Source organism: Candida orthopsilosis, assembly GCF_000315875.1.
Source record: "Candida orthopsilosis Co 90-125, chromosome 2 draft sequence".
Lineage (NCBI taxonomy): Eukaryota > Fungi > Ascomycota > Pichiomycetes > Serinales > Debaryomycetaceae > Lodderomyces > Lodderomyces orthopsilosis.
The window spans coordinates 1,060,118-1,072,031 of NC_018295.1; the positions used below are offsets into that span (position 1 = coordinate 1,060,118).

At 35.9% G+C, this 11,914-nt stretch overlaps 4 protein-coding genes across 4 annotated transcripts in view; 2 read left to right on the plus strand and 2 right to left on the minus strand. All coding sequences in view use genetic code 12, as the record gives it.

Moving 5' to 3' along the window:
• Positions 1-102: 102 nt before the first annotated feature.
• On the minus strand, positions 103-1,878 carry CORT_0B04890 (Pga45 protein; the record flags this gene model as incomplete). The annotated part of the gene is made up of 1 exon (XM_003867586.1): positions 103-1,878. One exon carries the CDS (start codon positions 1,876-1,878, stop codon positions 103-105), a length of 1,776 nt encoding a protein of 591 aa, XP_003867634.1.
• Positions 1,879-3,678: 1,800 nt separating this feature from the next.
• On the plus strand, positions 3,679-4,884 carry CORT_0B04900 (hypothetical protein; the record flags this gene model as incomplete). Its single annotated transcript, XM_003867587.1, has 1 exon — positions 3,679-4,884. One exon carries the CDS (start codon positions 3,679-3,681, stop codon positions 4,882-4,884), a length of 1,206 nt encoding a protein of 401 aa, XP_003867635.1.
• Positions 4,885-7,125: 2,241 nt separating this feature from the next.
• On the minus strand, positions 7,126-8,277 carry CORT_0B04910 (Bud16 protein; the record flags this gene model as incomplete). Its single annotated transcript, XM_003867588.1, has 1 exon — positions 7,126-8,277. The coding sequence occupies one exon, from the start codon at positions 8,275-8,277 to the stop codon at positions 7,126-7,128; it is 1,152 nt and encodes a 383-aa protein (XP_003867636.1).
• Positions 8,278-11,290: 3,013 nt separating this feature from the next.
• CORT_0B04920 (Hac1 bZIP transcription factor) overlaps positions 11,291-11,914 on the plus strand; it is a gene marked incomplete at both ends in the record, with an annotated part of 756 nt that continues 132 nt past the window's right edge. The window contains one exon of the mRNA XM_003867589.1: positions 11,291-11,914. This exon is cut by the window's right edge and continues 132 nt beyond it. Coding sequence (XP_003867637.1) covers positions 11,291-11,914 — 624 coding nt within the window.

The following is an 11,914-nucleotide window of genomic DNA, read 5'->3' on the forward strand; positions in this document are numbered from 1 at the left end:
TGTTGTGAAATATCTTCTAAGAATTTGAATTTTGTAGAACTAATGCCAAGCTTAAACTCCTTGAATCCTTTATTTCTTATGGATGCAAGTATATGACTAGACTCAGAAAGCAAAAACACCAATGAGTAAAACAGCCTGAGTAAAGAACAATGCCTTCATGGTGAATGCATTCCCAGCTACACCCGATGCATCATTGGAGCTGTTTGACGAACGAGAAACAGCACTATTTGTGGGTGACACACTGGCAACAACACTAGTTTCTAATTTCTTTTCAACAGACGATTTGGAAGTTGTAGTGGCACTAGCGGAAACAACCTCTCTTCTAGCACTTGATGATGTAGATCTGGCTGAGGTTTGGGTGGGTGAGGTTTGGGTGGCTGTGCTGCTACTACTTGAGTCACCAAAGATATAATTATTCAATCTAGCAAATAAACCAGTAGCTTCAATGTCACCAATAAGGGATTGAATAGCACCAGAGTATTTACCCAAAGTGCCAGAGAGGGCACTCGAGTTACCACTCAATAAACCACTGACAGCACCAATAATTGTAGATGGATCACCCAAAACTTGATCAATGAGACTGGTAACATTAACACTACTCAAGTCGATACTGATAGTACCAGAAGACAACAACGAATTGGCGAGTGCTGCTGTCATATTGACATATGCATCATCAGACAAAAATCTCTTGACAAAGTAAACAGCAAAACCGGTATCATTTAAAGCATTTAAAACATCAGTTGCGACAGTACCAACAATATTTGATCCCAAAACGGTTCCGGCTGCATTTTCAACAAATTCACCCAAACTTCCACTATATTCACTTGAACTTGATGAAGTTGAACGTGAAGAAGTAGTTGTTGCAACCGCACGTGATGAGGAAGAAGTAGTGCTCGAGTTTGAACTAGATGATCTAGTTGTTGATGGGGAAGCCAAAGCAGATAAAGCAGATGAAGCTGAAGCAACTAATGCTGAATTAGTGGATCTTGAAGCTGATGAAGTTGCTCTTGAGGCCGATGAAGTTGCTCTTGAGGCCGATGAAGTTGCTCTTTGAGTAGAGGAGCTAGATGATTGTGTTTGGGCGACCTGAGAATTCAAGTTCAAGATTGATGACAAAACATTTGGATCAATTGTAAACGAAGAAGGATTTGCTGTTGCTGAACTAGTAGTTGTTGTAGATCCAGAAACTTCACCTTCAGCAGCTCTAAGCAAACTCAGCCAAACACTAATATCTTGATCATCAACTTCTGCTCTTCTAAACAAATGATCTCTCTTTTGGAAAACTGAGCCGAAAATGTATAACAACACATCTCTCTGTGACCACACAACTCTATTAATGATATCAGCCAATCTTGGTCTAAAATTAGAATCCAACAAAAGACCATCTGCCAATGAAGTAACCAATCCACTATCCATAACCGCATCAACAATAGCAGTGACATTGATGAATTGAGTCAATGAAGACAAAGCACTATCGCCGCTCAAGATATCGCCAACGTTAATGGTAATATTCATACCACCAAGTAAAGATGAAGTCAAGTTAGCCAAGTAGTCAATTCTTTCTGGATGGTCAGCAATAGCATCCAATAATTCCCAAATGATACCTGATGAATTGAGTTTTTCAAGGACATAGTTGATTGTATTTTGAAGATTGTCATCGTCGTCTTCTCTTTTGTGAAGTAAATCTTCATCGCTAAACATATCTATCAAGTCATAGTATAAACTAGCATCGTTTGAATCCCAATTCGATTCAACGAGTTGATCCAATTCTTCTCTTATAGAGAGTTCCGCACCTTGTGGAATTGGTGACGTGGGTATACAATGAACCAATGATGTGAATAGACAAAACAATGTGATAAATATGTTAGTTAGATACATCTTTGTGAGGTTTATCCGAAGGGACCTGTGGTAGTCAAAATGTTATAATAATTTGAATGAAATCTAGATAGGCTTTCCTGTCACACGATCAGATCTGTTGAGTTATAATCCTTCTCTTTTCAATGGAGGTAATCTTGCAAAATTCAGCAATAAGTAAATGCTTGAAAACGAATGGATAAAACCTATAAGGAAAGGAAAAGAAAAGTGGTTTGAAAAAGTTGATGATTTTGAAAGGAAAAAGTTTAAAGTTATTTTTTTAAAGAAAAGGTTGGTCCTGTGACTTCTTTTAAAGAAGGTATAAGCAGGAACCTCGAAAGGATTACCTTAAAAGGGAGGGGCAGTGATGACAATGTAAACATTGGAGGAGTGGTAACAAAATCTGAAAGGAAACTTTCTTGGTCAATGAGTCTATTGTTTGAAATGTTCAACCGGAGGTAAAGTTGAATTTTTCCAGTATAATTTATAACCAGATTTGGTTATAAAATAGATTTCTTCTTGTAATTGGATTTTGACTGATGTGACGATGCATTAATTTGACTTGCCTAATTAGGAAAGTGTTAATGATATTGTGTTTGCAAAAATATTATGTGCAGGATTGGCAGATCTAACTTTTTTTGCAACCGATCGAAAGAATCACGTGCAGTTATGCTCTGCATCTACTGTAACTTTCCTGTGACTAAGATGCATGAAAAAGAAATATCGATGGGTGGATATTATTACGAACTGCTCAATTCGTTGCATATATCTCTCAAAGTGGCAAGATTTGGATATATATATAGAGTAATGTGAGGGTATGTATGACGGTATATAGAGAGAAGTGAGAGTGTGTCAGTCAATTTTTTGTTGTTTGTGTGAGGCTTAAGAAAAAATAAATGTAAAAAGAAAAAATTTCCCAATTAGGAAATAGTTATAAGCTACCATGTGAACCATTGTGCTTTGCTATTCTGAAGGGTACGATTGATCAGTAATAGCATGCCTCACCCTTAATACATTACACTCAGACGAAGTGGAAATAGATGAGAAAAGATAGAGCCAAAAGGTTGTTATCAAATGTAAAATGTGTGTTCTGTCTAGCTCGTTCCACATTCTTTGAGGCGAAATAATAACCATCTCAGAACAGAAACCAAAATATGTTATCATGGATAATAAAAGTAGCACACTCACCTCTGATCACACGCTCTTTACTGCTGTTTCTAAATCCGCACCATGTTCTTTTTGTTGTTTCTTTTTTTATTACCTGCTGCCGTGTTGAGAGTAAAAAGTGTCTTGGTAATATTAGTTTTGTGTAATATTAGATTAATTTCTTTTTTTGGGGATTTATTGAACAATAACAACATGAACAATAAGACAATAGAACATTTATTCAGCGTCAAATTTACCTAAAACAATGTAGGCTAACTTAAGCATAAAACAGAAAGAGGAGTAAAAGACAATCTTTTAGTTCCCATCAATCTTTTGATTTATTATTATACAGAGTGGGAAAACGCAAAATTCAACCCAAAAAATTTTCTTTGATCTTTTTAACATCTTTTCAGCCCTTTACCCATCACTTTTTCTTTTCCAACAACATTACATATAATCCAACATACCCCCTTCGCTTTTATTTGCTGATTAAAGGGCACACTGATCAAAGACTATTAAAGGAAAAACTTTCGATATACCGATCCTTTAGCCGCCCACACTACACCCCCAAGCGACAAGGAGCAACTACAGTAACAGATTCGGCAACTCGTTAAAGCCTCGTTTTTTTAGAATCATAAACATTTCCACACCTACAACTATCACACTTCCACTTCCATCATGAAGTTGACATCACTTATACCCATAACCCTTCTTTTTAGTTCTCAAATAGTCCACAGTTTTGATTTCCTGCAATACGATGATATCCTTGATGAAATATCCTCATTAGGAGACTACCCAGATGCCTCTACAGATGACTCAATAGAGAAGAGAGATGATGGCAATTTAACCTACAACCAAGCTGCAGTTGACCAATACACTCATCTTTTCCAAACGATCGAACAATCGGGTTTAATTCCTAATTTGCTTGAAGAAATATCCAATAATCAAACCCAAATTGACAATTTGGTTAGTTATCTTGAATTATTGTTGTCAGGAGATATGAGTAGTGAAAATAGCACCATAAGTCTCAATGGTATAAGTATTAATCTCAACATGACTCAGATTATGAATGCTGTGCAAGAGTCTGGAATAATTCCATCTACTTATGATCAATTATTGGGGAATAAGGAAAATAACAAGAAATTGGCTGATTTTGCCGGTGGTGCCTTGTCTTCCCCAAATAATGTTTGGATTGGTTGGCTATTGACTGATTTGGGTCAAGGTCAGGCCTTGACTGTTCCTTTTCTTGCTGATTTGATTATGAATACCACATCAAAGGCTAATACCAATGACACTAACAGATCAGATATTAATGTTAAGGAGACCCCACCATTGGCTGAAGATGTTGGATTAGATCCTCAAGGAGTCAATAATGATGGAACTACTAGAGATGCAGTTTATATCAATTTAGATGGACAAGAAGCAAGCAGAGTCAAGAGAATGGAAGAATACTTGTTATCAAAGAGAGCATCCGATGTTGATGACAAATACTCTGGTTCATTAAGTCAGTTTTTAAACAATGCCATCAACACCGTCGTCAATTCACAATTGGTTTCTTCAAGTATCAACGATATAATAGTGGCATTAAACCAGTCGGGTATAATCACCCCCATTGTGCTTCAAGTTATTGAGAATGATAATTTAAGTAAATTGATTAACCCCATTGTTAAGACCTTGTATGAAAATGGTGCTTTTAACAATTTACCATTGAATTATTACTTTATTTATGCTAAGGAGAGAAATATCTTGAGTGACGGTTTGCAATTTGTATTGACTGATCCTCATTATGCTCCTCCTATTGCTAGATTGTTGAAGAGAATGGAGGATATTGGCACGTTTCAATATCTACAAGATAATATGTATGGGCCTCATAAGAGGAGCTAGAGGTACGGGAGTTAGAGGAGGTAGGTTCAGATGAGTGTTTCTGGACAAGACTCCATAAAATTAAGCATTTGCTGTCACTTCTTTTTTATAATTTTCACTTCTTTGTTACGTCTTTATAATTTCACAATCTATACCTTTTTATATTAAAAGCAAATTTAATTTACAATTTTATGTCAGATTCTTGGTGTTTTCTTCATAAACTGGCCACAATCTGACCATATCAGGCTGCGGGATATCTGCTTGCCAGGTTTGTCTCTCCTCTACCTATCATGCAGATTCCGGACTTAACTACCTATAGAGCTGCTTGTGAGAATTCTTCTCCCAAAGAAGATTGCCTTCTAGATCTCCCTACTAAGGTCATTATTGCTTGGTTGAATTTATTGCCCCAGGTAAAGCCGTTTAAAATCTTGAGAGATAGTGGATGTGGTTATAAGCTTACCGATATAACCAAATAACACACACCCTTATCAGACAAGAGTAGCCCCAAATACAAGGACTGTTTTGGTTCAACAAAAGCTTACCTCAAAAAAAGTGAATGAAAAAAATCACCACAAATTGTTTATCAAAACAGGATGTGTTATCGACGCCAAATGCTACAAAGTTTATGTCATTTTCGACTTTGAAATAGTTAGATATTAGATTCCTGAATATTACAAGCTTCTGTGCTATCTTCAACCCTGGGCCTGCTGTGATCCACTATCGGTTGATCTATCTAGTTTTTATTTTGTGTGGATATTTCTGAAGGGGGTAGGAAGGTGGGCTTTTTGCACCCTTCAAGGTTTCCTGTAAATATTGAATTTACAGAGTTTACCAAATCATGGAAAAAAATACAATAAGTTATTGAGTTGAGGAATAGTGGTGACCTTTCGGAGGCGTTTTCAAAGAGGCAAAAGCGTGAGGCTAGTTATGTCTGTTGACAAATTCATTGAAATGAAAAATCAAGTCTTTCGTTGGCGAGTGCTTGCAACCTAAAGATTTGAAGATTTAGTTGAATTTTGTTCAAAACAGTGTAGGAAAAGTTGTAAACCCAAAACCACCCAATTGATTTTCCAGTCCAATGGGACACTGTTCTATTTATTGTTAGCAAGGTTCGGGTATTCACTTTGCATTTCGATTCAAAAACCACACTCAAAGATGTCCAGGTACTACTTAAAATGATGCGGCCCTCTTAAAACTTGATCTAAGTTTTTGAAAGTTGGATTTCGAGAAAGTTGCAAAAATATTGCTATCCAAAAAAGACTTATTGTCAAAATCAAGTCAAAGTTGACAAAAAAATTCTTTCGGAAATATCAATTAAGGCATGCCAAGTCTATTTGGAGGCCACATATATAGAACACGTTTGTTGTAGTTTACTTCGTCAAGAAGAGAATAGTGCATGACACCACCACCGAACCGTCAACGCTTGCGCAATTAACGAGTATTTGGTTCAAAGATAGAAGACGCAGAAGAAGACAGTGAAAAGATACAACAACAGAATGTGTTACAAGGGTAAAAGTATAGAAAAGTAGACAAAAATAGAATTTGAATTAGAGAAAATGTGTTTGTATTTCTCTCATATATTTGCAATCGATTGTTCTGTACAAAGTTTCATAAGGTTGAACTTTTTTTTTTCTTTTTCTCTTCTAGATTGTATCGGAACGTAAAAGGTCAAAGCAAGCACAGATGATATACCTGAAGCCTTTCCGAATCTAGTACAACTCTTCAAAGTCAAGATAGTTCTGTTGGCACATCCCTCTCTCCTCTTTTTCTCTTGCCAAGACCAAACGGGGTTTAATCTTCACAAAAAGAGACATCTATAAAATTAACTCATTTCGCAGCCAACTTTGAAAAATGGCGGAAAATCGGATAATTAATGCAAGATCCGCCCAATGAATTGTAAAACGCTAGATTTCCAGCAGAGGTTTACCCCAACAGGAATTCACAGGTAATCATTCTACAATGAATTCTATTACGAAGTGCTTAAAAAAAACTGCTGCATTTATGCTAGATTTTTTTTTTGTATTTTTCCTATTGACAATTTCGAAAAATGTTTAGAGTGAGACGAAGAATGAATGGTTTTGGGGGATATGAAAGCCCAAAGTTTAGAGTTTATGACATTCTAGATTTCAAGTCCAAGAATAAAAATTCATTCTAACATTATCTATAAAAGCTTTACGTATCTATAAAGTCAAAGCATAGTGTCAACTCTCCTTTTCATTCATCCCCAAACAGAAATACCCACCCCTCAATCATAGTTTAAAGCTAGAACTTCATTTCTTTGAATTCACCGTCTTCATTATACTTATAAAACTCCTTAGCTTGAATAACCTTCAATTCAAAATACTTCATCGTTTCGCCATCATTTATCTTACCCACAATCTCATCTTCCTTATGATCAAACAGATCCCTAGCATTAATAGTTCCATTTCTGTCACCTCCGTTATGCTTATTGGTGTCATTATTGAGCAATGTAGATCTAGCTTGTTGCATACCCAATTTATGTGTAAGTTTTAACGTTTTGGCCATTATCGTCAACACTTGATTAACGGATCTAGATAATCGACTCAAATTGTCATTAGCACCACTAGATCCTCCCACTTTGTTGGAGGCAAATTTATCCAATAATAATGCCGAAAACAAATCGCCAACCCCGGTGAAATACGATTTGATAGTTGGTATTTGAAACATCCTCATTTGAGCATCACTAGACAGGTGAGTTTTTATTGATATGACACAATATATGTAATCATCTTCTTCTTTATCCAGGTTTGAGTTGATCACTTGTGCTTCAACTGATGTGATTACGACGTAAGGAATGCCACAATCGTCATGTAGTTGTAATATTGCCTTTTGTAGTGATTCACGATTGGTTATTTTGTTGTCGACAAGTAATTCCAATTCAAATTGATTGGGAGTTATTATATCAACGATATCACTATGGGCCAACTTGCGATACTCATCCACACATGATTGATCAACATACATGTAATTGTTATCACCCATAACTGGATCCATCAAGTATGTCATTGGTGAATTGACACTTACATCAAGTAGTGTCCCTCCTCCATTATTCTCGTGCCCATTCTTTTGATATTCACTCCTTTGCTTCTCCTCCCTTTTCATGGTAACAATATACTCCCTAATACACAGAATCAATTCAGCATTAGGCACATATCCCGTGATAACAGCATTATAATCAATTTGCAACTGGTTAATCAACTGATCCAAAATCAGTGCTAACTCATTGCGGTCCAATGTTTGACCTCTAAAATGGCCATATCCCGTATGATTCGAGAAGTGGACAGTATTAATATTATCTACTTCCCAGCCTTGTGTTTGTAATGGGAATATAGCCGCTCGACCGCCTACGTAGCCGTGTACGACATGTGATTGGATCGATAGTACTGATTTCATAAATGCGATAGAGCTAAGGTTTTGGTTTTCTTGAAGTAGTGATATGTATTAATGGTGGTATGCGCACTAGTGGTGGGACTGTTGTAGCTATTAAGATCTATCTAGTGGTAAGTATGATTTATAAAATATAAAAGCTGAGCGCATCTTTCGTTATCAAATTTTCAGTCAGAGTCAGATTTTTTTTTTTCTGTCTTTCGCTCTTTCGTTTTAAGCGGATCTTCTCCATTTTAAGTAATGGCCCGATGGAGTGAGTCCATTTAAGCGCATACAATGTAATGTTGGCTTTCCATGAGATCTGATTGCATGGGTCGACGGTGGGTGAGTATTACATTCCTTAAAGTAATATAAATCTTGTTACAACCATTTTGACGGTTCTCTTCGGCATATTGGAGGTTTTATTTTGTTTGCCTTTAATTTGTACCCATTTTGATGATATTCGATATTATTTGCATCATTTTGATACGAAAAGTTGAAGTGAATTGATTTGAACGCCTTATTAACAACTTGCCGTAAAGTTAGCTGAATTGTGAGAGATTGAAATGAGTTAAGTCTTACTTAATAAACATGTTCAAAAACTATCGCAGAGATGTGATCAATTCTCGATATCTTTGGTCTTTATAATTCTATCACATCGTATAACCCAAAATTAAATATTGTCTCTTCTGTCAACGTCCCATATCACAAGTCAGTCTCCCTTTTTATACTTTAAAGCAACGCGATAATTAGCTCATCTTTTTAGTTGCAAGAAAATTAGACTAGCTACTAACTTATGATGTAGGTTTTGCATTTTTTTTTTTGACTTTTGGATTTTGCATTATGCATAACTCGTTCGATTTATAAGATAACAACAGAAGCAGGGTTCTTCGTTTATACTACGCAACAGGACTAACTATCATGCGATTTAAAGATGAGGTGGGGATCGCGAAAATCGCGGGTTTTATAACAAAATCGTACGGTGTTTAAGTTCATTAGCTTTACTCATTGCGTTTGAAAAAGCCAAAGAGTATTTTAGATCTTTCACTATTTTCCAATACGTGGTTTTAGTAATAGACCATTTAGATGAGTCTCTTCTGTTTGGGGATGTGGGAATGTGACACAGAAGTTTTGCATATGAGGTCTAATTTGGTGTCTACAACACCATCAGCCCTGGATCAAAATAAACAGGAAAGAGGTAAACAGCAATAAACGAAGGATTATGTTCAGCACAACAAAATTTTAGTGAATTATAGCGCTTTCGAACCCTGTTGTTGTTTCCCGGTTAATATTGGTCTGCATCTCGTTATAAATGTACGTATTCGCCTTAATAACAAGAAATTTCAAAACAATTTGGTTGAGACGTGTAGGGCGATCTAAGATGTTTCTTTGTTCTTTCTTTTTTTCAACCAGGGTTGTATTGGAATAAGTTTTACATTTTGTGACTTTAAAATTAATTAAAGCAGGTTTGTCCATTGACGATAAATGCGTGTGGGTGTCTCAATGTAACAATACCGCCTCAAACGACAAGAAAAACAAAAAAGGATGTGAAAAAAATTGCGCAAAACTTTTTATAGTTTCAAGTGTTACCAATACAATCCAAATGTTGAAACATCAAATAAGTAACATCGAATTAACTTTGACTCAGTATACACCTAAAAAGGCAACCCTATTGTCTGTTAACAACTTTGTAAGGAATATAAATGAAACCATACCATTTTGACATGAAGATTTGGGCCGAATGAACGGAATTTTAAATAAAACAACGAATTCCCAAAATTTACAGGTTTTTGTGAGGTGAACTTAATTGTAGAGTAGAGGGAAGTTGGACCAAACGATTTTGCAGAGTAATTTGTTAACCCAAAAGTTCAAGTTTTAAATGGGATGCAGCTACTCAATAAATATAATAAGGTTCTTTTCGAACTCTTCTGAATGGCTTGATAAACTTTGAATTGCACCATAAACTTCTTTAATGGTAATTCTAGATTGTTGTTGCAGAAGTCTAAATTTTTTTTTTTGGTCTTGTGTATATTGTGCTATATTCAAAGGAGGTAACAAAATATTTCCCGTACATCGGATAATATAACTACGTCCTCTCTTTCTCTTGCTACTTTAGTATGCGAAATTTAGTAAGTTATATGTAACGTCTAACAGATATTGGACTATTAGGCCATACATGAATAACGTAACAAGAACCGATCCAATTGGGAAAAAATTTGGGAAAGAAAAAACCGTGTATGATGGGTGCGTTGCAAATACAACGTGGGAGGAAAAACCTTACGATGAGGAAACATAAGACCAAGAGACATACACATATAGCCAGAACGTATATGCACAAGAAGAAATAGGAGGAGTATTGCTACAGTTACTACTATGGCAACAGTACTGCTCGTTTAAGATCTGGTATGTAGATAAAGCATAACAAAAATCTATGTCGTGTAACATGAAATTGGACTTTTTGATATGTTTACATGAAAAAAAAGAGGAGTAAACCGAAAGGATCATACAAAGTGGTGAAACAGGAGGTTATACATTCCCTTCCATAAGAGCCTTGATGTCTGCAAACACCCCCGTGTGAAACGTAGCTAGACAATAACAACATTCCAGACAAACAAACACACACACACCACCACCCCCTTCAGATCAAAAATTCCCTCCTATTGTTCCGCTGTCTTTGGGGTGGCGAATATATACAAATTACTCTACACAAAAAGTATTACACGACCCAAATAATTAATAAATAAATAAATCTAAATATAGTAACATAATACACGACCTATGGGTAGATCTATTTATTGTAACACGCTTAATGTATTATACACAAAAATAATTATAAGTCTATATAGTAAATATAGGCTATGCTTACAATAGTAAGAGTAGTGTACTTTGTAACAGAATCCAAAAAACAAAAATAATATAAAAAGAGGACAACAAATCAACTTTTACAACACAACACTCATAAGCTCAGTTGATTTTTTACAACCAAATTCAAATACACAACACCTCCTTTGGTTGCCACTTTTACATACCACAACTACACATGATGGACATAGATACTACCACTACACCCCTTGATACTACTAATGATGATGTTTCTAATACATCACTAGATACTCTCAAGTCAACTACTACTGCTACTAATACTACTCACACTACTACCTTACCACCTAGAAAGAGAGCTAAAACCCAAGAGGAAAAAGAACAACGTAAAATAGAACGTATATTGAGGAACAGGAGAGCAGCTCATGCTTCAAGAGAGAAGAAGAGGAGACATGTTGAATATCTAGAAGTTTATGTGGTTAAATTGGAGGAGAATTTACAAAAATTATCCTCTGGTTATCAACAGTTGTTGGACAAGTTACCCACTCAAGATCATATCTCAATTGAAGAGTTGGGATTGGAAAATTTGTTTGAATTGAAGGGTCAAATTCACTCTAATTTGAATGGTTCCAGAAGAGGAGGAAGTACTAGTCGAAAAGGCGATCAAGTGGAAGAAGAAGAAGATGATGATGAAGAAGAGGATTTGGAAGAGTCTCAAGAACACGAATCTACATCAGGAGTTGAAGCAAAAGTGGAGTCACACCCACAATCACCACCTTCCAAAAAGAGAAAATACTCATCGAAGAAGGAAAAGACTACTACTACTACTACTACTACTACTACT